Source organism: Gallinula chloropus, assembly GCF_964237585.1.
Source record: "Gallinula chloropus genome assembly, chromosome: 6".
Classification (NCBI taxonomy): domain Eukaryota; kingdom Metazoa; phylum Chordata; class Aves; order Gruiformes; family Rallidae; genus Gallinula; species Gallinula chloropus.
In genome coordinates this window covers 32,466,280-32,493,742 of record NC_140091.1, presented here as the reverse complement: position 1 = coordinate 32,493,742, position 27,463 = coordinate 32,466,280, and the positions used below count along the sequence as shown (strand labels likewise).

General features: G+C 38.9%; 1 protein-coding gene across 3 annotated transcripts in view; it reads left to right on the top strand.

Moving 5' to 3' along the window:
- The first annotated feature begins 6,655 nt into the window (after nucleotides 1–6,655).
- AGL (amylo-alpha-1,6-glucosidase and 4-alpha-glucanotransferase) overlaps nucleotides 6,656–27,463 on the top strand; it is a 37,056-nt gene continuing 16,248 nt past the window's right edge. Inside the window, exons 1-23 of one of the 3 annotated variants that reach the window (XM_084266585.1) lie at nucleotides 6,659–6,844; nucleotides 7,268–7,417; nucleotides 9,708–9,918; nucleotides 10,782–10,948; nucleotides 11,359–11,562; nucleotides 15,361–15,542; nucleotides 15,777–15,888; nucleotides 16,215–16,335; nucleotides 16,518–16,620; nucleotides 16,716–16,813; nucleotides 17,945–18,084; nucleotides 19,711–19,898; nucleotides 20,932–21,055; nucleotides 21,345–21,533; nucleotides 22,111–22,274; nucleotides 22,792–22,893; nucleotides 23,148–23,300; nucleotides 23,381–23,531; nucleotides 24,623–24,747; nucleotides 24,861–24,973; nucleotides 25,101–25,235; nucleotides 25,723–25,853; nucleotides 26,448–26,584. In XM_084266585.1, coding sequence (XP_084122711.1) covers nucleotides 7,336–7,417; nucleotides 9,708–9,918; nucleotides 10,782–10,948; nucleotides 11,359–11,562; nucleotides 15,361–15,542; nucleotides 15,777–15,888; nucleotides 16,215–16,335; nucleotides 16,518–16,620; nucleotides 16,716–16,813; nucleotides 17,945–18,084; nucleotides 19,711–19,898; nucleotides 20,932–21,055; nucleotides 21,345–21,533; nucleotides 22,111–22,274; nucleotides 22,792–22,893; nucleotides 23,148–23,300; nucleotides 23,381–23,531; nucleotides 24,623–24,747; nucleotides 24,861–24,973; nucleotides 25,101–25,235; nucleotides 25,723–25,853; nucleotides 26,448–26,584 — 3,132 coding nt within the window. In that variant the 5' untranslated portion in view covers nucleotides 6,659–6,844; nucleotides 7,268–7,335. Of the gene's footprint in view, nucleotides 6,845–7,267; nucleotides 7,418–9,707; nucleotides 9,919–10,781; nucleotides 10,949–11,358; nucleotides 11,563–15,360; nucleotides 15,543–15,776; nucleotides 15,889–16,214; nucleotides 16,336–16,517; nucleotides 16,621–16,715; nucleotides 16,814–17,944; nucleotides 18,085–19,710; nucleotides 19,899–20,931; nucleotides 21,056–21,344; nucleotides 21,534–22,110; nucleotides 22,275–22,791; nucleotides 22,894–23,147; nucleotides 23,301–23,380; nucleotides 23,532–24,622; nucleotides 24,748–24,860; nucleotides 24,974–25,100; nucleotides 25,236–25,722; nucleotides 25,854–26,447; nucleotides 26,585–27,463 lie in introns of all 3 variants that reach the window. The other 2 variants (XM_084266584.1, XM_084266583.1) reach the window with 2 other exon arrangements.

The window sequence follows — 27,463 nt, the reverse complement described above, 5'->3', positions numbered from 1 at the left end:
TAATTTTCCTCTTAGGTATTAAGCTAACTCTACAGCAAAATTGTTGTATTTATAAGGTCAACCTTTGCTCAAGATTCATGTATATGTGCACTTGGCAAATGTTTTTTCTGTGTGTCTGGCAAGATTATCATGGTAAAACATGGCTTCAGTTGAAATCAAGGGATGTGCAAAAAAGGCTGCATCCCTCTTAGAGGGTTTTGATGGTGATAACTTGGATATAAGAAGTTTTTGTTACTACTGTTTTCTTTTTTTGATTCATTGACATGTTTAAAAAAAAAGTATTTAGATTTTGCCAAATACATGCAGGATACTGGTCTTCCTATGAAGATAACGGTCCCGACACCTATATTTATTCACCTCTCTCCTGTGTGTCCTACACTTAATAGACTTCAGCATTTCTCAAGCTTTTTCAGCATTATCATCTTTGCTAAATATGTGTTAGGGAAATAAAAAAAAATATTGCTTAGGAAGAATTTTTCCTACCAAAGCAATTTGCATATGCTGGAGGGTTTTTTTCCCCAACGAGAGGAGAATGCTGAATCACTGAAAGTCCTAACCGTCTAAAAGGAAATAAATCATGATAGAAGTCACAATGCAAGATGGTATATTTTTTCCATAGTTAATTCTTTCCCCTTGAGCTTTGGCACTCTTTCATACTTATCTGTTTTACCATCTGACTTAACTTTTAACCTACAAACTAGATAAATGTATTCCACTGACCTCCAGAAATATCCGCATTATGTATGCATCTCTGCGGTCTTTATTCCTCTCTACTAATCAGCTCTTTCTAATTTCACTATTTTAATTTTTTTCCATATCACACGTAAAAGTTGACACTTTGAAACAATTACATGAAAATACTTTTTACCTAGAGATAAAAGAAAAACGCCCTTTACGGCTTTCAGTCAATTACACTAACTAGCCACCTGGTGGCATTAGCCACTAAGTAAAATTAAGTTTTCCACTCCACTACACAGAAACCTACTTCCTTTTTGTATCTATTCTGACACATCAACAGTTGAAGTACGTGCACAACTGCTCTCTACCAAAATAGGTATCTACCTTGACTTCAAGAGAATTTTAAAAGATAAAAGCACACTTCCTTGTGCATCTGAAATGAGAGAATTAAATTGGGTTCCCTGATATAAATTTGAGCCAGGTCTGTGTAAGTGCTAGGATGGAATTGACACGTGTCACTTTTCTGCAAGTCTCCCCTTAATTCAGTGCACAACACAATTAAATTAGTGGAAAAAATACTGCAGTGATACCGTTTTACTTCAAGGGATGTGGGCCATCATTTTATCTGATACACACTATTGAAGTTTTATCTGATAAAAGTAACTACAAAATCAATTGAAGTCCAGTATAATGCTCTTCCACACACTCATCAGTTTCTTTGCCAGTCAATCCCATCTCTGACCAACAGCTTTTTTTCCTCTTTCACTTGGATTAGGAATTAATTTTCCTACTTTCTTTCATCTCATCTCAGAGGTTCTTTCACTGACAACCCATCTCCAGTTTTCCACCTTCTCAGCAGCTCTCAATTTGTGTCCTTTATGGTTTATAAATGCATTCTTTGTTCAGACCTGGCTTTGTGGTTGCTCTGAGTTCCAGCACAAGCAATTGTTCTGTAGGGATGATGCATGATGTGCAATGCTGCTAGCTGTAGCGACATGCAAGTTAGTACGTGCCCAGTACCCCTGTGGGGGAACCATGTGGTGATGCTGGAGCCTGCTCAGTAGGAATGCTGGCAGGAGTAGTAGCTCTTACTTTATCAAGACTCACCTAAATGCTCACAGTGACTTTGGAATAGTAATAAATTGCTCAGAGCGTAACAGAGCAGGTAAAAGACATGTCCAACATAGGAAAGTTGTGAAAAGAATACGAGAGAGAACGTTGTTTCATACCAGCTTTGAAGTCCTATAAGCACCAGTCCCCCCTTGATGATCACAGAGGAGTATCAAGCAAGGTGTCAAGTGACCCAGCCCAGAGATGCCATGGAAAAATGCATCCTGCAGAGCCAGGTTACTACACAGTCTCTGGTCAAGCCAGTACCTCCAAGGATGTTCCAGATTTGGTGGAACGTGCTGCACAGGGCCTTCAGTGACCCAACAAATACGTCACTGATGTACTCAGAGGCAAAAATTTTTTCTTTGCTTAAAAGTCAGATGCCAATTTTATACAGCAGACACAAATCCATCAAGGATTATTACTTTAATGGGCCAGGGAAATACCCATGGTATTCTCACTACAGCTTGGTACAGTAGGAAGGAGCATCATAAAGAAAATGGAGCGTACAGGAGACACTCTTTAAATGTTATTTTTGAGGAGGAAACATAAAACTGAAAAGAGTAGATCAGCTTGATAAAACATCTCTACAGTTCCTTTAGGACCAGATACTCTGAAGTCTTAAATCTCTGCATATATCACTAGTGTTAAGTGGAACAATTTACATGAAGATAAAAGAGCTGGTAGTGATTCAGTGAACTGGTGTAATAAGTTCTCCTTGTAAAACCAAAATTGGTGCAGTACATGTGAACTTATTTTACGCTTGACAGAGATAAATGGTACAAGAGTGCCATTCAGACAGTTAAAATTTTGTTTGCTGAGTCATTTGCAGAAGAATATTAATATCAAATTAGTCTGATGCTGTTAGCTAAAGCACGAACATATCTTAAACATTATATGAAAAACTACATTTAGCTATAATAGAATGTTATTTGGACTTCCTTAAAGATAAATCCACTCAATTTTACAATTTTCTATTAAAAATTAAAAGCAGTGTAACGTTATAAAGATGTTAATGCAGAGATCATTGATTGTTTGAGGCCACAGTAAAAGAATGGCTAAACTGGAATTAAAAACAAACCAAAATTGTTTCTACAATCCAAAGATTCATGACAACATCAGGTTCAACTTTGAAAGGTCAAACCAACACTGACAAGTAACTAGAGGAAAGGGTATTTACATATTCAGTAAGAACAAACTGCATAGACTAGGGTCCTAGATTCTCTTTTCATTTGATTTCTTGCTTATATAGACATTTTCATGCCAGCCAATTCACTGCCTATTGCAATCTGTTTAGCTATTTAGAAGGGATTTTTGAAAAATAGGCTACAGGTAATTAATTCAATGTTCTGACTAATATTATCTCTCAATCCTAGATTCTAATGTCCAAGGCCATATGTAAAATCCTGCTGGGCACATACTATCTAAGAACTCCACTTGTTTTCAGTGACTGCATAGCAAAGATCTAACTCACAGAAAAGACTGCAGTCTCACAAAAATTGCAGAGACAGAGTTTTAAACAAAAGCAGCTTCCTTTCAAAATCAGGTTTGTATTTCTGGATGAGATCTCCCCATTAGAAGACAAAAGCTGGACAGAAGATTCAGCACCTCTGAAGCTTCCTACTGTTCAAACAATGGCACGGTGTTAATTCATGAATTTACAGGTCATGAGTGTGGGGCATTGAGAAAAACTGTGCTATCACTTTACGTATTACTAAGTCTCATATCTTCTGCATACAGGTCAAAGGAATCTGCTTTTAATTTTAGTTTGATGATCAGTAGGAGTATTGTTCTGTTGTTTAAATAAAAAAGTAGTTATGTAAGTACTCAAAGTTCTCACGCATTACAGTCATAACCTTTGAAATAGACAGAAACAATATGACTTGAGTGTGATCTGACACCTAGTGAACAGGCTCTCTCAAGTGTATTGAGGCCACTGCTAGGTTAAGTGTCCCCTAATACTGTGTTGCAAACAGGAGGTGGAAGGTAATGTAAAAGGACTGAAGAATTCTGGTATTGACGTATTTGAAAAAGCCTGGAAATTATTTCCTGATGCCATTGACATGGTATCCACTCTTATTTTGAAGCAACTATTGATCTTTTCCTGCTGTGGTATATCATATTGCACACTGGGAAACTGCAAACTGTGATAAAGCAGCACTGAGAAATCCACCATTCAGATGCCAGTGTAGCAGTAGCCATGCATGACTGCTGTTGGCTGTGTCCTGTACAGTATCTGCACTGCTAAATGCTACGTGCATGGATGTTCTCCTGGTGTGATTCCCATAGCCAGAAAGCCTGGTCAACTTACATCTGGTAAAGTAACACAAGCCTGAAGTCTGTAAGGGGTCTGCCAGCATAAGAAGTGATTGATGTTGATGAAGAAAGGATTTCATGATCTGCTTTCATGATTAAACTTTATTAAAGGACCTGCAATATTCATTCAGTATCTCTTAATAGTAATTTTGTTTCGTATTGATGGCCAATTAAATGATTTGTAATTAAGTGATTTAATAGTACCTAGGGAACTTTTTTGCTGTGTAGTAGATCAAGTCCTTCATTTAGCTACAGTCACAAATGTCAGTCAAAACAACTGCTTCAGGATTTGCAATCAGCAGGCAATTTGCTAGCATCATTTCCTAATGATGTTTTTGTCTTAAGAAACTTTAAAATCCTTTTTTTTTAACTTGGGTGCATTTCAAAACCTGTCTAAATGCACAGTATAGTGGAGATGCGCCACTGTATACCTAGTGATCAGAGTAGGGTGAGTTTCGAGAGCAACATATTAAAACTTAGCAGTGAAATTGCTTTCAGTAATAGCCTTTTAGGTTTTTCTTGCTTTTCACAAGATATTCAGCATGCATTTCAGGGAAAGTATTTATGCAAAGGACTTGCTACATAGGTGTCACCCTCTCTTCCTCTCTCAGAACTGTTCACTGCATAAGCAGCTCATGAAATTTCTAAATCCCCTCCTTTTGTAGTATGTGAGAGGGCAAGCCTAGAGAAAGAGGCACTTGTGCAAGGCTCTGTGACAGACCAGCTGCAGTCACCTCAGTATACTGAAGCTTGCTGAGGACCCTAGCAAAGAGATGGTCCAGATCTCTCTCATTTAAATGTCTGTTGGTTTTATTCCTGTCACTCCCATACCTTTTAGAGGTTCTTATATTTCCTATTCCTATTTTTTATCTTCTTTACTAGAACACATCCAATTTAGAGACACCAGATAGCATACCAGGAGAGCCAGGCCTCTGCTAGGTACAAGTCTGTCCTGTACAAAAAATGATGAGTAAGGAATAAGGGGGCTAGGAAAGACAAGGAAAATGGGAGAATGCTGCTTGGCCTCCAGGAAATATCTGTATAAAATAATCCAGACTGGAAGTATCACATTTGAATCATATCTGAATGAGTCTCAGAGGTGAATGCTAGGGGAACTGCTTACTAGGAATTTTCTCCCAGTCTGTCTAGTGACCCTCATTGTCAGGAGGTATAAAAGTTGACATACGCCAACAGGAAAACCTTTCTTAACAACACTGAAAAAGATGAACTGTAATGAGGAACAAATGGATTTCTTAACATGTTGGGGGGGGGGGGTGGCAGGTGAAGGAGGAAAGAAAATTAGCCACCACAAGTTTGAAATTGGTGGAATATCAAAACCTTGGAAATGCCCCTAAATACACTGTAACTGAATGCATGCATTGCAGTAAGATGCAGTTACAAGAGTATGCACAGGATGACAGGAAGTAAATGGTTAAATCTTAAATTGCTTGGTGGACACCTCCCAGTTCCACCAAATACATCACCTTTGAAAAGATGAAAATAATAAACAGTAGAACATAGTGACTGTAAATTGAGCAGCACAGTATTTTTTTGAACGCAGTTCTGGGCAATAAAAATAGACTGACCTTCCAAAGCTGCAAGGCTGACCTTTACAGTGGGGTGCTGTTAATGACTTCAGTGGTGAGAGGCCTGGAGCAACTGCAGTATTTATATTCTGCAGTATAAAGCAGTGGAAAGGGCTGTCTGCTGACAGGGGTTCAGGTGACAGTATGCTCCAAAACAAGCGCACGAGTGTTTTTTGGGTTTGTGGGATTTTTCTTCTTTTTTCAAACCACCTTGATTTTTTTGGTCAGAGACAGATCCCCGAGTTTGTGGTCTTGTCCGCATGTTATATATAGCACTTAAACCCTTTCTGACATGCAGTTTTTTCTGCCTGGCTGCCGTGTGCCCGGGGCGAGGGGCTCCTGTCTGAGGCAGCAAGGCGGGAACGGTGAGGAAGCTCCGCGAGGCGGCGCCTCCATTACGGCAAGGAGCGGCTGGGCCAAAGGTGTCAGCCGAGCCACTTCAGGCTGCCTTTGAAGTCACGTTTTCTTCAGCAGAATGCCCGTTAAATCACGCAGAGCTTTCGTTTCAGGTGCCAGAACCCCCTCGGTGGGTGGCCTCTCATGCCGGTGCGGACAAAGCTATGTGTAAAGGTGCTGGCAGGGCTATGGCAGTAAAGGCAAGGGCACAACATCAGGCACCACCACGCTGCGTTCCTCAAAAGGCCCAGGATACTCCAGGGCCCGGACCCGCGTAGCCCTCAGCCCCCTCGCACCAACACCGAAAACCCCGGTCGCTTCTGAGCTAACCTCTCGCCCCAAGGGGCACTTCCCGGGGCGGGGCGCGGAGGGAGGGCCCGGACCGGCAGGGGCGGGGAGGGGCGGGGCAGACCCGGCCTGGTCCGGCCCGGCCCGGCTGCCCCGCACCGCCGCCGGGGCGGGCCCTAGGCTCTCGCGGGAGCTGCGCCGACGCCGCCTGTCTCCGTGCGCGGCCGCGGCGGAACCAATAAAGTTTGTTTCACAAAAAAAAGCACGGAAAGGGGAGGAAAAAAGCGGTCTTGCTGAGTTTGTCGCGGCTGCTGGCGAGTACGTGAGTGACTGCCTGCGCGGCCAGCCCGGGGCTGCCGCAGCAGGCGAGGGCGGAGGGGCTGCTCCAGCCCCCGCCCCGGCTCCGCTCGGCCTCGGCAGCTGTCGCCGTCAGCGGGGAGCTGCGCCTCCGCCGCTCTGCGGGCCCGCTCGTGAGTATGGTGGGACGGCTGAGGCGGGCTCCGCTTCCCACAGAGGCAGAGCGGTGATAAGGGGCCTGGCGCTCGCTCCCGGCAGCACTGGGGTCAGCGGAGAGAGTGACAGGTGTCAGGCTCCCCCCCCCCACGGGGCGGCTCGGGCCGGGGCCACCTCCGCCGCTCTGGCTGCGGGCTGGGCCGCGCTGTGGGACGGGGAGCTGCTCGGGGGTGCTGCCGGCGGCGGTCCCTGGCTACGGGAGTGCTGGGTGCTTCCTGACAGCTCCCTCCTCCCTGCTCTGCAGCGCCTAGTCTCCTCTCTCCCCTAGGACCGGGGAACATGTAAGCGAGACCGGCGGCGTGAGGCGGTCCACAGCGGCCGCCGTCCTCCCGGGAGTCGCCGCTGACCTGTGGGTTTTTGTCTGTGTTCCCTCACGGCAGGGCTCGCTTCTCATTCCCCGAAGTGAGTCTCCTGGCACGGGAGGAGCGCTGGGCGGACGGCCGCAGCCATGCCGGGCGGTAAGGAGACGCGGCTGCTGCACCTCAGCGAGATGGAGAAGCTGGACAAGACCCTCTTCAGACTGGAGCAAGGTAGGTCGGGGCTGCGGCCCTCCTCGGCCGGGAGCCCTGGGCGCCGACGGAGGAGGAAATGACTGGGAACCCTCCACCTTACTCTGGCAGCGCTGGGAAAGCAGCTCAGCCTGCGTGGTGGTCTTATTTTTTCTCTCTCTTTTGGGTTTTTTTTTTATTCCTTCTCTTCCCCCGTGTTTTAATTTGAAACAATATCAGACGTGCTTATTTCCACTGCAGAGCTCTGTGGACCCCAGTCGTGGTTTGGTCTGACTCGTAAAGCTCTTGAGAAATGAAGAGCAGACAGGCTACCAGCTGTCAGTCTTCGTGGAAATGAAGTGCCAAGCGTTTTTTAGACAGCTCCTATAGGACAAGACCTCTCCTTTTATAACCTGTATTTCAGTGATCCAAAAAAGTCCTTGCTTTTGAGGACTGAGTCAATAAATACCCTGAGTCAAGCTCTTGGGTATTTACCTGCAATGACTTTTACAGCACCCCATCTTTAAAATTATAATTTTGAAATTTATCAGTAATAGCAATGTTTTGGAAAGTCTCAGGCAATGTTTCAGATAATGGGATATTTAGCACCTCATAAATCTTACCTTGCAGGCAGATTTCTTACAGCTGGGCTATGTTAGTATTCTGACTGCAGACTTTAAGAACGTGATGTTTTTGCTGTCTGAAAATGTTCTTAAGTCTGAGGAAAAGAAGCAAACAAAAAAGCCACCCCACTAATTGTTCCACTATTATGCAGGTGAAGAAATTCAGTTTATAAAACTAAAGCTGCTGTCTTTCTAAACCATTTTCAATGACGCAACATTTTTTATTACCTGTTAAATTTTGTTGGCTTTTATTACCTCATGTTACTAATTGAGTAACCTAATATCGAAGTGATTCAGTAGAGGAGCAAGATACTGATTCTTGAGAATAAGAGTTCTTTTAAATTGTATTGATTTCTGAATTTTCTGTCAGTGTAATCTAAGAGAACGTCAGTAGTGAAGTGCAGAGTTGATCCTAACCTCAATTTTTAACATCCTTCCAGTTGTATAAATTTCATTGGACTGAGTCGTCACGTAGAAGTGCATGGCTGTCAAACATTCAGAGTGCCTCTGCTGGAACCAGCCTCTGACAGGCCACTGCTAATTTTGAGCACAGCATTCCTGATATCAGTATAACTGTTACAGGAAATAAGATATCAATGGCATATATCTCCGTGTTCTAATTTTAGTAATCCCTGCAATAAAATGTCATGACCAGACAGGGGAGAGTGTATTTAGCCTTCCAAGAGAGATACTTTTTTTATGTAGGACTTTTTTTTTTTTTTTAATATATCTACACACATTTTATAATTCATTAGATGTATAAAAAGAGAAAGTTATTAACACAAATGCTCAGGCTTCTTTTACTCCCAATTTTGAAGACTGCTAGGGCTAGTAGGTGTCTTACTAAAGTTAATTACATGATTGCAATGTAATTTACTAAAAGTTACTGTGCAAGCACTTATACCTTTATCAGTCACTTGAAAGGACCCTGATGGTGGCCCTCATACCTGCAAGTAGAAACCTCATCTGAAACCTGTTGACTAAATTGAATTTTTCATGTTCAACTGAATGGGCAACAACAGTATTTTTAAATTTTACTTATTTTAATTTAACTTTGTTCTCATGATCATGGGAATTGTAAGCCTAAATACTGCTATTTCTAGGTGTGTGTGCAACCTGCAGCACATATATGAAGCTCCCTATGGTTTGTTGAGCTCTCTAAACTGTACAAATTGTTAAACTTTCAGATACTGCACAATTATTTATTATTTTATGGCTAAAAGCATAAGGAATTTAGCACTGTTTAGTAAACCCTCAAAAGAGAATGAAGGAATTTAAATAATTTTCTCTTTCAAAATGTGTTCCTAACTTTTTTCAGGTGTTTTCATGGATCAGCTTAATACATGGAGTTGGTTCACCTAAATACATAAATACTACAAATTCAAAATTTGCATAGTAATCTGATGATCATGGTGTTTTGCTGTGTTCTATTTTTATAAAGGAATTTTTATATAGCAAAGAGGAACAAATTGGAAAGGAGTTGAATAGTGACATAAGTAAAGGAAAAGAACTGTATGTAAAGTGGGCAAAGTGAAATGCTGGGAAAGTAGGCAGAGACGGTGCTCTAGAAATACACTGTTCTGCCAGGGTTCTTGGCAGGTGTGCTGACTCACTTCCTTCTTAACATAATATCAAATTGTGGTTTCTGATTAGAGTATAGAAATACCTGGCCCTCCAGATGAAGTATTTTTAAACTTATTTTTCTCGAGGTTTTGAACTACAGTTCCGACTGGGCCCAACTCTTCAGGGCAAGCCTGTTACTGTATACACCAATTATCCTGCTTCTGGGGAAGTGTTTGATCGCCACAAGTTCAGGACACTATCATGGCACAATCCCACAGGAAAGGAAGATGACTCTGACAAATACTGCAAGCTGGATCTCCAAATTTCTGGGTCATACCAGTACTATTTCAGTCTTGGGTAAGTGACATTCTGTGCTTCCAGTCAAATGCAGCCTGCTCCCTTGGTCTGTGTTTTGACTGGAATAAATCACTCTTAAGAATAAAAACATCTTTTTTATCCACTTTTCAAAATGTAACCATGGGACATAACTGAATCTGCTGATAAGACAGTAGCTGTGGTGGTGATGTAATAGTTTCTGATGCAGATACACTCTGGAGAATATACAGAACAAAATAGATTAGTTTTCTGTGCATGTTGGAAAAGCAAGCAACTTCTCATCAACGTTCTCAGTCTCTGAAGTTGTTCTTTCTTCATTGACTTTGAAAGGTTGTTTTCTGTCCTTCTAGCAGAGAGGTTCTCTTATTGTTCACTTCACATTCTTTACTTCCCTCTTTGTTTCAAGAGGGCGAGTGTAAAGTGAATGCCAGTATCTGTAATGATTGTAGCCTGGTATTCTGAGTGTCTGGAAGATGGGTGGTTTAAAAGCTTAGGCTTAAAAGGCCATTTAGCTCGGGTCTCTTACCTTGGATGGTGCTCTAAAGGGAGGTCTTTGTATAAAAGAGCAGTCATGCTGTCTTTGTTTCTGTCATATCCTCAAAGGAGAATATTGTACTCTTGTCTTAGAAAACAAAATACCTCTGTGGAAGTGAGATTCTGTATACCAGTTATATACATCCTTGTAAATGGATATCTAAGCAATAAGCATTTTTCACTGTTTCTTATTTTCTTCTGGTGCCCTGCAGTCCTGTTCCCCACCTCCATCCAAGCACTGTACTGGGCTACTGTGGTTTTGAAATAGCTGTGTCTGTTGTTGGATTCTCTTTCAAAACTGACTGGTGCAGAGACTGTTTACTATGCCAATGTAAATTATTTTTTCCTAGAAATGAAAAAAGTGGTGGAGGTTACATAGTTGTGGATCCTATTTTGCGTGTTGGAGCCGATAATCATGTGTTACCTTTGGATTGTGTTACACTCCAGACTTTCCTCGCCAAGTGTCTGGGACCGTTTCACGAATGGGAGGATAGGCTTAAAGTTGCAAAAGAAACAGGTAATGTCAATAAACATACTAAAGGATATGTATTTTTGCTTATGATCAAAGAAGTGTGAACAGCTCATTTGTTCTTTAGTTTGTAGTCTAAATATTTTCCACTAGATTCAATTTAGTTAATAGAAGAAGCCAGTGAAATTATCAAAATGCAAAAATTCAGGAATTTTCTGGAAAACACTTTTGACTTACTGTTTTGATTTCAGATAGATTTGGAAGTTTGTAGAACGTTCAGGGTGATTTTTAAACCTTGTTACATAGATTTTCAAGGGGAAGATCCAGATTAATTTACATTGGCTATTCCAAATGCTAACTTGAAGTAAATGCTGTAACTGTAACCTACTATGCTTCTTTCAGTTAACTTTGACTGGTATATGTTTTTCTTAACAAATAAATGGCTTCTTACTATATAGGTTACAACATGATTCATTTTACACCACTGCAGAAGCTTGGACTGTCTAGATCATGTTATTCACTGGCTGATCAGTTGGAAGTAAATCCTGAATTTTCAAGCCATAATAAGAAGTGCACTTGGAGCGATATAGGAGCTCTTGTGGAAAAATTGAAAAACGAATGGAATATGCTTTGCATCACAGATGTAGTCTACAATCATACTGGTATGTTTTTTCTGTGTGTGAATAACCAGATTGGCCCTATAGTTATATTTCACTATTTGCCTTAACCTTTTCCCCTTGAACCCATCTTTTAGTAGGTATTTGAGTTTCTCAAATCCAGGACAACTCTCACAATTGTAACTGATACTGCTCCCTAACAGATACAGAAGAATTTAGTGTTGTGACTGAAAGAGTGAATGGAGCCCTTCTTAGAGAGAATCAATGAACTATGCATGTGTCGGGGGTTTTTTTGTTTGGTTTTTTGGTGTGGTGTTTTGTTTTGGGTTGGGTTTTTTTACAATATGCTTATTTTTCTTATCTATTGTATACAGCTCCCACATACATGAATGGAATCTGCATTATGAATGATGTGGTGAACATAAACTGAGTATTTTCTTGTTCAACAGTGTGTTATTCTTCTAACTGGTTAAAAGTAACTGCTGTAATTTGGATCCAACTTGCAGACAACAAAGAGAATAGGGAAAAGAGGCTAGGATTAAGCAATGAAGGAAATGTTACAGCACAGTCTGTGGGGAAAGAATAAAAAAAGATAGCTTTGTTTTTGGAGTGAAGTTTTTAAAGCATAAATAGGCCAATGCATTTAAGGTTTTACTTAATTGCTTCAGGGACAGTAAGTTCTCTTCGACACGATCTGGTGAAGCTTACAGTACTTTGTAATTTGTAATTTTGCCAATTCATTCAGGTGTTTATTTGATTATTTTTATAATACAGCTTTCATCTTGCACAGTAATCCTACAGATCACAATAATTAGCATTCTCATTTAGAACAAATGGTTATGTATTTTCATTTTACAGGACTTTGAGGCTTAAAAAAGTCCTAAGTACAGATAACTTTCAATTTCAAGTTTCGTTTGCTTTAATTCTTTGGTATTGACTGCTGCCAAACATTCCTATCCAATCAGTTGTCAGTTCAGTGTGGGCCCTGTAGTTTGCCCTATCTGTTGAAAAGTTACTTGGTACAATTATTGGCTATGTATCTGGGGGAGCTAAGGTTTTAAACATTTTCCCAGTTTTAGGTAACAAAAATTCTTTGTCAAGTAGAAGTCCAGTTTCTCTCTCACATGCTTGAGGTCCTGTCGTGTTTTTTACCACGTATATTTGTATGCTACCAAGGAGAATGCTTTGACAGAAATGCCTATGTCTAAACTAATTATTACAGTCCAAAATCTATTTGAGAGATGTAACGCTACTTGACTATATTAGTAGTAGGTTTTTCCAAGGTTACATTCAGCATTCAAAGGTAGTTTCATTGGGGTTGGATGACTAAACACACATGTTGTGGTGAAAGGATCTTTCGACATGTCTTCAAACAAGATCGAAATATTCAAATGACCATTGTCCTGACTTACAACATAAAGCAAGTTATACTCAATGGCTTTGCTTCCTGCTTCAAACTCTTACTCAAATTTCCCCCCCTCTTTGTTGTTAACAACCAAAACATTTTGATTTACAAAATGCCAAATTTAGCATAAATAAAAAGACACTGATGAATGTCTGAGTGAACAATGATGTACATGTGGAATGTTTTTCAGAGGCCTTGAAATAAGGAAACAGACAGATAATTTTTGAGGTTCTTCTTGTTTAGATCTTGACTAGATGGGAATTTTAACTTTACTCTTTTTTTGGTATTTTAATTGAACAGTAATTTCTAGTTGTTTAATACCTGTGCACTAGAGTGATTTTAATTGTAAACATCTTTCATAGATCCATTTGAATAGAAAAGAGACAAAATGTCAGTTATTGTGAGCAGATTGTTGATACTTGTACATCAGTATCAATTATGCAGCATGTCTGCATTAAAAGCTTAAGGTGTCTCATAGTAAATCCTCTAATGCTGGTAATTGTAACAGCTCATGAGCCCTCAGCTTGCAGTGGCTGCGTGTGTTGGTAGTTCCTGCTTTCTAGCTACAGCCACTGTATAGAAATGACAACACTTCCCCTCTGTTCCTGTGGTAAAATTGGACAGCTCACTTGGAATAGTAGCTGTTTAAGCTAAGGTGTCTGTTGATTACATGGGAGTGGAGAACATACTGATTGCTTGATACAGAATGCTGGTAATCAGTTTTTGATGTTAATTTTGATGTTAATGTCTCTGGATCTAATAAAAGCCAGCATCTGTGGCCTGACTTTAAGAATGAAGTAGAGACATGCTGATGTTAAATATAGCTGCACCTTTGACACATTAGCAGGAGTACCCTAGATAAACTTGCAAACCCTGTCTAGTAACCAGGCAGATGTTCACTTTTTAGGCTGCTATTTCCTTCAGGAAATTCCAACACCCTCAAAGAGAAACTCTTTGTGTTTGCTGGCGGTTACTTTTCACCAGGGGATAGAATCACAGACTGGGTTGGATCTTAATGAACGTTTAGTTCCAACCTCCTGCTATGGGCAGGAACACCCTTCACTAGGTAGAAGAGAGAGGGAGATGTTTGTTTTCTGAGCTTTCAATGGCTGTAATGAATCATATAAAATAATTAAATAAACTCAAGTAAATGGTAGAATCTTTCTCTCTCAGGGGAGGATAAGTACTACATAGCAGATAAGTAGTACTTCATACAGCGTAAATAAATTACATTATACTGGAAACGGGACATATTAACATGTCTAAAATTATAGGAATTATACTCCTGCTAATGCGCTAATGTGCCAGAGGTGCAGCTGTACTTAAAATTAGCACATCTCTACTTTATTCTTGAAGTCTTTATTCCTGAGTAGTACTATTTTTATCTGGTTTCCTCAAACAATCAATAAGTTTTATGAAAAAGATTTAAAAAAAAAAACACAACTAGTAAAACTCAAGTAGGTCTTTTGTTGGTTTTATGCACTTTTTTTTTTCTTCTATATTTGGTTTTTCAATTGCAGCCATTAATTCAGAAGAGTGTAGGGAAATTACTTTCAGTTAAACTGTGGTTAGGACAGTTCCAAAGATGAAAAGCAACGAACTTCTGAGGGTTTTTTCCTTCAGTGTCATACATCTGAAATCAAAATTCTCTCTGCTATATGTTTATTTACTTATACTGCTGCATCTACATTTTGTAGTGAAGCCTCCTTACTTTGAGTTAACTTTTAATGATCAGCATAACTTCTGGTGCTCATTGATGCTATGAGAGAAGCTTAGAAAACAGGCACAGTGGAGTTTAGTGTGTGATCTGAACTAGCGTTCCACCTACATGCACCAGATAGTGCACTGCCCATCTTCCTATGTAAAATTTGGTGGCATGGCTCTGCTGCTTATGTATGCAGCAGTGTCACAGGTAAACCTTCCTTAAAAGCCCATTTAACAGCATTTCTTGTTAGTTATTTCCTAGGTGTTGTATGTGCACTGTTGCTCCCTGGCTGTGTGTCTGTGTGTATGTAGGATCTGGAAGGGTTAAATCTATTAAAAAAAAACCTTAGTCCATCTTAAATCTTGGTTTGGAATGTATGTTTGGCTTTCAACACAAAAGGGGCATTTTATGTCTGGTATCTGATATATTTCCTGCAATTAAAAAAGCTTTATTTTTAATTTAATGAATTTTTCATTTTTTAGCATTGGTGGTAGTATTGCATATTTTTATGTCAATAACAAATAGTTTCTCTACAACTGTACTTGTGAAACAAATGCCTAGCAGTAATGCACACCTCTGCATAAGGCATGATTCTCTGTTGTCATGGAAAACTTAAATGTGAGCTAACTATACATACCACAGTACTGTAACTTCCTAGTGTGAAAAAGTTCACACACAGCAGCTGAGTCTTCATCTTGTGTACTTTTTTTTCCCTCTTCCTTACTTGAATAAGCAACTAACAGTGAATGGCTGAGGATGCATCCAGAGTGTGGCTATAACCTTGTGAATTCTCCTCACCTGAAGCCAGCTTGGGTCTTGGATAGAGCTCTGTGGCACTTGACCTGTATGGTGGCTGATGGAAGGTATACTGCCAAAGGGCTCCCTCCCTTGATTGAGAATGATCATCACGTGAACGTAAGTGACTGAGACCTGAGTGTAAGCCAATGAACATGATAAATAGCTCAACAAGCTTTAAATATTTTGAAGGTGTTGGAAGTGCACAAAGAATGATCTATACTTTGCAGATATATTTAATTAAATCACCTTTACTCCCCAGTATTTTTTCCTGATAATTCATACAAGCACTTAGCATTTCTTAATTACATTAACAGTCAACGTTATTAACTAAGATAACTTTTATTTTTACAGTGTATCCGTAAAATAATTTGGGAAGATGTGTATCCAAAAATTAAACTATGGGAGTTTTTCCAAGTGGATGTTAACAAAGCTGTGCAGCAGTTCAGAACCCTTCTATCTCAAGGTAAAGGAAGGGTATGTTGCTGAAGTGTGTGGACTATATGTTTATAGTTCAGGAAACTTACGGGTAAACTTAACAGTAAAATGGAAAACAAAATCCCATTTTTGCTGTGTAAGAAATCTTCCACGTTTAAGCATGTTTAATCTTCCATGGATTAAGCATAGAAGAATGCCTTGAGGGAGCTAGGTAGAGCCTTTGAAGACTTTGCACCCTTCCATAGCATTTATTTGTCCATATCTTGCTAATAATAGAATTATAAAAGTTGGATGTCTTTTTAAATGCCATTGCTATTTATACTTTATGAATACTGTTTTCTGTCTTGTTCTTAGGCAAAATGAGCACTAAATCTGATCCAAATCAGCATCTTCAAATAGTTCAGGACCCTGATTATAGACGATTTGGGTGTACTGTTGATATGAATATAGCCCTGGCAACGTTCATACCGCACAGGTACTGTAGTGTTGATTATGAGTTAAAATCACAAGTGAAGTTCAATTTGCAAAATCAAATAAATGGAGTCATTTTCAGAGATGGGAAAAATGTAGTTTTTCATTCCTTTGATTCATGTATACTGCATGTATTAGAAATAATTTATTCTAACTGTTTTCTGCTCTTAATGTCCTTCTGATAAGCAATGGACCAGCTGCAATAGAAGAATGTTGTAACTGGTTTCGCAAGAGGATTGAGGAACTGAATGCTGAACAATACAGACAAACTAGTCACCATCAAGAGCAGGTCTTTAAATTACTGTGCTTTAACACTGATTATTTTTTTTTTAACAGCAAATAAATGTAGGCATTTCAATAATACATAATATAATTTACTTCTAGGCTGTCAATTGTCTCGTGGGGACTGTGGTTTACGAACGACTGGCTGGTGATGGTCCTAAGCTGGGTCCCATCAGTAGAAAATACCCTTTAGTTACCAGGTATTATTTTTTGTGTGGGTTTTTTTTTTTTTTGGAAACTGCTCAGATCTATCTGGGGAAAACTACTTCAAAGCACATGAAGTGACTTTTTTTTTTTTTGAGGAACAGTGATGCCTGTTTAATAAATGTGACCAGAAAGTGTGAAACAATACTTGGAACACATGGAAGCCTTACACAGTGCAAATTTCTCTTGTAGATGGAAGAGGGATGAAACTAGGAAAGCTCACACTTTGCACGTTTCATGCACTTGATGCCAGTCATGTATTTGAAGAGCTGGGACTTTAATCTCATACTACCAGCTTGACACCAAGATAGTGACAACATGTGCCTCTTTTCCTTAAGGCATGATACTACTGTTGTGGTTTTACCCCAGCTGAGAGCTGAGATCCATGCAGCTGCCTGAGCTTTAAAGGAAAAGAGGAGGGGGAGAAGAGTGGGGGCACTGAGGCAAGGGAAGGGAAAAGGAAGGGGCAAAAAACACCCCCAAAAACAAGAAACCAAAAGCCTTTGGGTTGGGATAAGGATAGTTTACTAGAACAGCAGAAAGATAAAATATAACAACGCTAACAGGATTTTCGAGCAAAAAATACATGTAACTGGTGATACACAATGCAGTTTCTCACTGAACCACACAACTCAGAGCTGTCCTAGAACCCAACCGTCCCACAAAAACAATGTGTCCTGGAGCCGCCCACTCCTCCTCCCATCAGCCCCCCTTTATACTGAGGAGGCCGTAATTGGCATGGAATACCCCACTTTGGCCAGTTTGGGTCACCTGTCCTGGCTTCGTCCCCTCCTTTCTCATTAACAGAGAAACTGAAAAAGTCCTTGACTGCTTGACCACAACTAAAACACCAGGGTGTTATCAGCACTGCTTTAATTTTAACTCTCAAACACAGCATTCCATCTGCTGCTACAAATGAAGTTAACTCCATCCTGACCAAAACCAGGATGACTACAAAATAGAAAATCCCCTTTCACTTATAGCCTAGCACCTGCTTTCTTCTTGTATCTGTTTTATTTACAGGCCAATTGATATCTGATATTTTAATTTCAAAGTAAATGAATTTCGGCTTATGCTATATATGTGGTTATGTGATAGTGTTTTTAAATTGCCTGTCTATTTTATAGGTATTTTACTTACCCGTTCAAAGAGCTGACTGTGGAAGAAGAAGAAACTATGATACATCAGCCAGATAAAGCTTGTTATTTTATGGCTCATAATGGCTGGGTTATGGGAGATGATCCTCTTAGAAATTTTGCAGAACCAGGTTTGTAAAAGAACCTTGAACCATCTTATATACCTTTTTATACTCTGGCCAAAGGAAAAAGGATTTTACTTAATTTATCTTTTTTCCAGATGTATTCCTGTGAAGCTGCAGAATTGCAGGCAGATATTCAGTTTACAGCACTTATTTCCTTTTTAGCTTACAGATTAAATGTAAGAACTGAGATTTGAAATACAGATTTGCAAGATTTGAGAGGAAAATTATCAGTTTTCTGCCACTGAAATGAGGACATTCTGTCTCCCCGCTTCTGTCATCATCTTTTGTTGCTTACTCTGTACTATTACCAACGCTACTCCTTGTTGGCATTTCTGTAAGACAGCATGGGAGAAAAATAATGCAGTAAACAGGTGGACAGTATTTTATTGCATTAGAGAGCAAAAACTAGGGCATGGAAGGTCGAGTTTGTGGCATTTAGGCAGTCAAGAGATGATCCGGTTAATAGAAGTTAAGTAGGCAGATTACTTTTGAAGGTGAAATAGGGTATGAATTTACCACACACTAGAACAGTGCATCCTAACTCCTCTGGGGGCAGTATTGATAGCCAGTAAAAGCAAAGTTGGTAGCTCTTGCTTTCAGAGTAATTATTGTAAATGGAATTAAAGGTCAGTTTCATTCCAGTTTTAAAACATCTATCTAAGAGTTGTCTGATTCTACTCTAGAAGCTGATCTCATTGATATTGCAGGGTGATCTGGAGTTCGCAAACACCTTGTTTCTGCAAAATAATCTACAGCTCTTTCCCTGCTTTTTATTTACTTTATTTTCCTTCTCAAGGATGAAGACAATACATGTTTCAAGGGTGTTTCTGTCCAGTTGCCTTTCAGCTAATTGCCCTTTCTTCTGTGCAGACTCTTGTATCATTTTCCTTCAGTCACTTGCTATAGTTCACATACCTGATTTTCATTACTGAGTTGATGTTAATTTGTCTACAGCTTTGAGTGCTCTTCACTTGTGTTACACCTTTGTTTTATACCACATACTATTTCGACTGAGAGAATAAGGGGATAAATAAGGGCTCAAATACAAGAATTGCAAAACAAATGCAGATAGTTCTTTAAATGGCCTTAAAAGCGTGGTTATGTCCAAATAAAGCAAGCTTTTCAGTCCACGTATCTATGTTGTCATTAATGAAGATAAAACGTAGGCTGTGCTGAAGTCAATGTTTCTGGACATAGCAGTCATTTGCCTTGCATCATTGCAGTCTGCCCTTAACAGAATGTAAAATCTTAAATTCTGGCTGTGGCAGTTTATGGCAACAGTGATACACTTTTCTACTTCATATTTGGCCAGTAAATCAACCAGACTACTATTTTTTCATGCTTTTTCCTTCTTTAAGTTCAGTTACACTACTTTGAAGAAATAAGGCATTTGATTTCAGAGTGAAGAATTATTTCAGTATCACTATAGAAGTATTCTCTTGGAGTAGTCTGAAATCATACATCAGTGTAGGATATATAGTTTTTGAGTTGTTATGGTTATTTCTAGAATTTTTACTCTTTATTACAGTGTTCTTCTGTTCTTCAGCAGTAGAAAAAGAAATACCATGTTGTCATTTTGGTGCACGTTCTACACTGTCTGTATATACTACAGTGAATTTATTTCCCTTCCAGGCTCAAATGTTTACTTGAGAAGAGAGCTTATTTGCTGGGGGGACAGTGTGAAACTGCGTTATGGTGAGAAGCCTGAAGACTGCCCGTACCTCTGGGCACATATGAAGAAATACACTGAAATCACTGCCACGTATTTCCATGGTGTTCGTCTGGACAACTGTCACTCAACACCTATTCACGTAGCTGAGGTACGCAAAGCTAAGCGTGTTTACTACAAAACAGCTTCTGTCTGTGAAGTCAGTCCTGTGCTGCTGCTGCAGAATCTGAAGGGTCTACATGGCAGAGTTCCAGTGTGAATGCAATTTCCTCATAGCATAAGCAAGGTTTCTTGACTGGTGATGTTTAGATATGCTTTAAACAGTTAGTGATGCACCTTTTTAATGTTCTGCTTCAGATGAAATACTGCAAATGGGCCTGGCAAGCTGTTCCCTCGCATAACTATGGACTTGCAGGATACTGGCAGTCATTGCACTGCGACAGTTTTAGCTGGGGTCGTTGCCAAGAGCTGTTTGAAAGTCTTAGTGTTTCTTTGCCCTATCTATTTTGCTCTGGCTGAACTGAGCAGGAAGTTTTTTACTTCCCAGAATTTAAAAGTTGCTAAAGAGCACCTGCAAAAAGTTTAGTCTGGCAGGTTTATTACTAAGATTAGAGCTTATTGTTTATCAGAGACCTGACTACATCTAGAGACTGTAATTCTCTAGCTTGAAATAGATTTGAGCAGTGCAGCTTGTTAGTGCTTAGTCTTGGCTACAGACCATATGTAAATGCGTGAAGATCTCTCTAAAATGCATTAGTTTGGCCACACAGAAGTTTTAAGTGGCTCTTAAATGCAGCCATTTCAAAACTTCCGCCATTCTTTCATTTATTGTTGCTATTTTTGGAATGGTAACTTCAAAGCCTTAAACTGAAGTGCTCCTCAGATTTCTTACCTTAGCAAGTAAGTCTTTTATTCAACATTTGCTCCTGCAGTTTGAGTTAGGATTTTGTTTAAAAACGAACTTATTAGCTATTATCCTTCAAAGAATGTCTTAGAATTATTTGGTCCCTAGATACTCTCTGTAAAATACAAACATGGCTTTATGAATCTTACCTGTTACTAATAGTGTTAATGATCTGCCTATATGACTGACTCATTTATGTTTGGTTGATATTTGTGTTAATGATTGCGTACACATAGCTAACAATTGATGTCTTGCATTAAAAATGTATTATGATCTATAGGAGATGCTAGCAACAGCCAGATCAGTCAGACCTAATCTTTATGTGATAGCTGAACTCTTCACGGGCAGTGAGTACATTGACAATGTTTTTGTCAACCGCCTGGGAATTACCAGCCTGATTAGAGGTACAATAAGCAGTTGAAAATTATGTGGGATTGTCGTGTATGGTTTGGAGTTTTTAATGTGGAACTAACACTGGTTTACTTTTTTTTTTTTTCCTTACATATTCGTGTTTGCTTATGCAATGACCTTTTCTTCTTCATGGTCTTCTTAACTTCTGGTTTATATGCTAATTCTTGATTTTGCATATGTTTTTGTGTCCTGTGTAACAACTTTTTTTGTTCCTTAATTTTGGCTTTCTATTTGTCTTTGCTGCATGGCATTTTCCTATTGTCCAATCCCCGCCTAGCTTTGAAACTTGTCCTTTTTTGTATCTACCTTTCCCCTTTCTGTGGCTTTTTTGGCTGTGCTTTTTGCAGTACATGCTGGACACAGCTAGAAAATTGCGAGCCGATTTGTATGTAGTGGCTGAGCTGTTCACAGGAAATGAGGAGCTGGACAATATCTTTGTGAATAGGCTGGGCATTACCTCCTTAATAAGAGGTAGGCTTGCTGTATGTATGGTCTCTTTCCAATGAGGGATTATAGATGACATGCTTTTGCTAAAAAAAAAGGTCTCTTCTGCATTATGCATTTCTAATTGTATACTCCATGTAATAGGAAGTACAGGTTTTGTATTACGACTTTTTTGATGCTCAGTAAGAACACAGTGCTAGGTGTAAAATAACAGAAGACATCCTGCATCAGTGTACAGAAGGTTAACTACTTCAATCTTACTCTATCAAGAGGAAAAAGAAGTAGCACAGTTCTGCTGTGCAGTTGCTGTATCAGGTCTGATTTTTGTTGCATGAGTTTCCTAAGCCTTTGAGAAACAGTTTCAGATCTCTGCTTTTTTTCTCCTGTTTTTCCCCTTAGCTTTCTCTACATAAATATATTACAGGAAATGGAATACTCCAAGGTTGTTTATTCACACTGGAGAATATAGTTATAAGTGACTTTTTTAAAAAAATATTGAACATGCTGAAATAACACCTGTAGAATGCTGCATTAACATCTTTGTGCATGCTGTGCTCTATGGTAGTTATTTTTACACAAACACTTAAGCTGTTTTGTTCTTCAGAGGCAATGACTGCTTACAATAGCCATGAAGAGGGAAGGTTAGTTTATCGTTTTGGAGGTGAACCTGTTGGCTCATTTGTTCAGCCACGTTTGAGGCCTTTGATGCCAGCAATTGCTCATGCACTGTTCATGGATATTACACATGATAATGAATGTCCAATTCAGGTGAGCACCTAAACCAGGAATCAAAGTTTACATTTAATGTTTTTGAGTTAATATTTCTGAACCGTTGGAGGGGGTTGATGTAATCTGGATGTTTTGTCTGAGCAACACTTAGGAAAGTGTGATTCAGATCTTCAAGCTTCATGCAGAGAATAGTATTTTTAACTGATATTTGAGGCTTTGACTTGCAAGGGAAAAAGTATATAAAGCTTTTTATATAATGAGCTACTCTAAGTGTTCTGTGTCTCCTTGTTAACCTCTTCTCTTAAGCTCCTGTTTTACAGGACAGAATGAGAGAATTGTGGGAATTGGAGCAATTACTTTTGAGGATTTCTTTTAAATTTCTTTTCTAAGTACACTTGTATTTTATTTTTCAGTAATTCTTTTGTGATTGAGAAAATTCTGATCTTGTGATTGAGAAGTCCTTTGTTAAATTGAGTATATCTTCTGTATGCTGAATTGGGAGGGATGAATTATGTCTCTGTTTTGCTATTTATTACCTGTTTATTTTTTATCATAGCACCGCTCTGCATATGATGCTCTTCCTAGTGCAATGATTGTTTCAATGGCATGCTGTGCTACAGGAAGCACCAAAGGCTATGATGAACTAGTACCACACCAGGTATGTGTGTCTACAGTTTATCTCCTAAGTTACTTTTTAAAATGTAAACTTTTATTCTTGTCCTAGAACATATATTTTAATGCTGTTTATTTGAAATTCCAAGCTGGCATTACTTCAGAAATTGTCCAGATTCATATGAAATTTGAAATGATTGCATAGCTGAGACCTCAAGCTGGTTTTTGGGTTGTAGGTTGTTGGGGTTGGTTTTTTTTTCAGAGTAGTTGCTACTTGCTTTGGTCTTAATTTCGTTACAGATATCTGTAGTATCTGAAGAGAGGTTTTATGCAAAGTGGAATCCAGCAGCACACCTGACTTCTGGTGAAGTTAACTTCCAGACAGGAATTCTAGCAGGAAGGCTGGCCATAAACAGGCTGCATCAGGAGCTGGGTGCGAAAGGCTTTAATCAGGTAAGAAGTGAGAGTGACGCCGTGATTTCTACATATTTGTGTTCTGAGAGAGCACAGTTGCAATGCTGTGTCTTTTCTAGGTGTATGTAGATCAAGTGGATGAAGATATAGTGGCAGTGACAAGGCATTGCCCTAACACTCACCAGTCTGTTGTGGCTGTAAGTCGAACTGCCTTCAGGGATCCTAAAACTTCCTTCTACAGTAAAGACGTACCTGAAATGTGTATTCCAGGTAATCGGATTTCTTTTCAGGAGGTGGTGGGTGTATAAAAAATTGAAATTACTCTAATGCCATACTTTTTAACTTCAAACATGTGAAATCAATATGAGAATTGTCAGTATAAAATACTGCTTTTATAGCTATTAACATGCATGTACCAAATGTGGTTAAAAAACCATTAACAATCTAACCTTGCTTTGGATTTTCAAAGGCATTCACATCAAGTATCCTTCCTGCTATAAGTTCCCCGTGTGGTTCTGGTTTTGTTTACTGTCATCATTGTGAACTGATAAGAAATAGCTAAGAGCGAGGTAGTGAATTGTACAGTGCTGGGGATGGGAGGAATTACTGTTTATTAAGTATTAAACTGGGGAAGAAATGCTAATATCTCCCCCTATTTGATGTTGTATACTTATATTGACTTTTATTGTGGGTTTAAAATACAATTTTGTTCTGTATATGCTAATAGAGAGACAATACATAGGTAATGCATGCATAATATTAATGAAATATGCAAAGTAATTTTTTAATAGTAGTGGAGTGTAATGACTTGTGTACATTCCCTGGACATATTTCTGACGAGAAGGTTTCCAAACTGGCTTTTCTTTTTATGTTTATTAATTTTTTTGCAAGTATGTGCACTTCAAAGTCAGTCACATTATATGTTAAGAAATTTACAAGTGGCTGCAATACCATAGACTGTAAAAAGATGGAGACAATTAGAATATTTGAACGTTAATGATAGGTTGTTTCACATTTTAAAAATAAACTGTATCTGCAGTTTGGAAACCAATCTAACTTAGTCTTTATTAAAAGATACTAAGGAAACTAACAGAGCTGGTGATTGGAAAAAGACAGGTTGTAATTCTAAAATAACCGAACTGCAGCTTTAAATGAAATGCAGCCAGTGAATATGTAATCAATGTTTATAAGATATAAAAAACATCTCCCTGTATGTTTTTTCTTTGGTTGTTCTTTAGCTGTACAACTGAGAATTGTATTTTCAATGTTCAGGCTTTTAGTTTTAGGTTTTGCTGCTTGTTTCCAAAAGAATCACTTTTCATGGTATTTTAACAGCTATGACATGATTTAACTTTTCTTAGGAAAAATAGAAGAAGTGGTACTTGAGGCTAGGACTATTGAGAGAAGTGCTAGTCCTTACAAAAAAGATGAACGTTTTATAAATGGATTGCCTAATTTCACAATGGAACTCAGAGAACATATCCAGGTACTTAGCCTCTTTTACCCATGTTCTGATGTAATATTTTGTAGTCTGTGATGTTTTAAATTAGTTCAAAGACATTGAATTTCAGTTGCAAATGTGTTTGGATTTTTCCTAAGGTTAAGGACAGTAAAATTATAAAGCAAGCTGGAACTGCTATAAAAGGGCCAAATGAATTTGTTCAAGAAATAGAATTTGAAAAATTAACACCAGGAAGTGTAATAGTATTCAGGTATGTTGTTCTAATTACCATGTATCTCTGTTAGTTAAAATAGAATGATAGGACTCCTTGTGTTGAGACTCAGGAATAGTTATTGTTAAGCGCTGCGCTTCAGCGAGTTATGCATTCATATTTACAGAGTGAGTCTTGACCCAAAGGCACAAGAGGCTGTTGGTGTACTCCGCAATCATTTGATCCAGTTCAGCCCTCATTTTAAATCTGGAAGCCTTCCTGATGATCATTCAGCACCTATATTAAAAACACTGTTTTCCTCGTGAGTATTCTCTAAGGTTCTGAGGTAGAACATAGAGCTACCTACACTGGGGATGGAGAATAGCCTGTAAACTTAAAGTGAGGGTTTCATTTTTTTTGTTACTACAGAGGGATGTGGATTGTCAGAGTGAAGTAAAAAAATCTGAGATAGTCTTTTTGTATGTGTAATACCAAGCAGGGATAATACCTAAAAACTTTCAAGGTTCTTTAGTTCATGTTCTGTGTAGGTGTTGCTTGAAGTGGACTTATTCACATAGAGTGCTCCTCAGTGTTGGGGTATGATTGTTCAGGGTTGGTACTTAAATACAGTGTTTCTAAATAAATATTGAAACATCTCAGAACATCTGAAAAATCAGGCTCTTAATTTCCAAACTGAAGTGGTGAGAGAGTTGTAAGTCTGAAACTAAAACTGTTTGTGAAGTCTTTTCTCTAATTGCCCTAGTAATGTTGAGTTTGGAAATATTTTTTCTCGACTGTTTTTTTTTCAGTATTGCATCGAAGCTAACTTTGTCTGACCTAAATCAAGTACTGTACAGGTGTGAGGCAGAAGAACAAGAAGATGGTGGAGGTTGTTATGATATACCAAACTGGTCACCACTGAAGTATGCAGGCCTCCAAGGTAATAGTTTCAGCGTGCTTTTTCTTTCTTTCTTTCTCTCTTCTCTCTCTGTCAAGAAATAAAATAGTTACTCAATATAGGTCATACCTTAATGGTATCATATGGCTAGTGCCACTCTTTGGATAAAAAACAGTAAGGTGGTTTTCTGCTTGACCATGCTATTAATCCAGGAAATAACATACTAAAACAAGTACCCTCTCTATTGATACTGTGGTCTCTAAAATTAAGTTTCTATATGTGTTTTAATACCAGTGCCCTTGGTCTTTAAAATAAAAACAAAATACATATACCTCAAGTGCAAAGTCACGTGTAATTAAACACTTGGCATTACTAAATTACTGAGCAGACAGTCATTTATTGTATGTATGAACTACATCTTGCTAGTTATTCCACAATGATTTTCGTTCCTGCCAGGATGTACACTGAGGAGAGGACAGTTGAGTTTGTATTCTAACTCGTTCTGCAGGTCAAGAGAAGTAATGCAGTTAAATTCAGTTAAAGCATCTGTTGCTGTATACCTCTTCCTCCTGATTTGTAATTGCTATTTGTGATAATGGTGTGTGTTTTAATATGGAGTTGGGTTTGTATCTTCAGGGTTAATGTCAGTGATGGCAGACATTAGACCAAAGAACGATTTGGGTCATCCGTTTTGTGATAACTTAAGATCTGGAGACTGGATGATTGATTATGTCAGTAATCGTCTGATTTCACGTTCAGGAGCCTGTGCAGAAGTGAGTAAAATTACTTGGTGACTTTGGGGTTTTAAATTGCTAGTTTGTGGATGCATAAAGCAGTCTGCTGTTTTATGAAAGAGTGCTGCATCTGACCTCAGAGACAGTGTTTCCAGGAAGAAAGTTACTCTGATACTTGCCAGATTTACTGCTCTCAGTGACTGCTTATGTTATTTGATGTATTTTGAGTTTTTAATTTGTATGTATGATGTTTTTCAATGCTTCAAGAAGAAAAAAAAAACAGGAATACTCCCCAGGTGTTCCAGGTGTTGAACACATAGTGGAACAAGGATACTGAAGCTCCAGAATCCAGAGTCCTAGACCCAGTGAAATGATCTGCTGTCAGTTTCACTGGTGGCTGCACATAAATTAACCGTCTGATATTTTTTCTCTCCCTGGTCTCAAGCTTCATCTTTGGAGCCCTGTCTTCTTAAGCAATGAAAAACCTCCTTCCCACACTTGTGATGCAATCATGCCTTCTGAGCTGCAGCTTTCCTTTGCTGGAAATGTCAGTTTTAACAACTTCTTGGTGACAATTCTTTTTTTCCTACAAGACTAGGAAAATATACACTCTCTCTGTAGTTTATGTTCTTGCCCATTTATGTCATAGTACATGCATAGTACAGTTTTTTTTTCCCTATTAGAGTTTACTGCTCTGAACTGAAATTTTGAAGCAGGAGAGTATAGCAGTTCTACCAGAAATACATGGCCTGGACAGCTGCTTAGACACGAAACATTGCATGCCAGTTATGTTATTAATAACTGAAGATAACATCTTTGTGGTGGTCAAGCATAACTTGGGTGTAATAAACTCAGAAAAACTGTGACACATGCTTTAACTAGATGGATCCTAATTTTTTAACCTTAGTGTTATCAAGT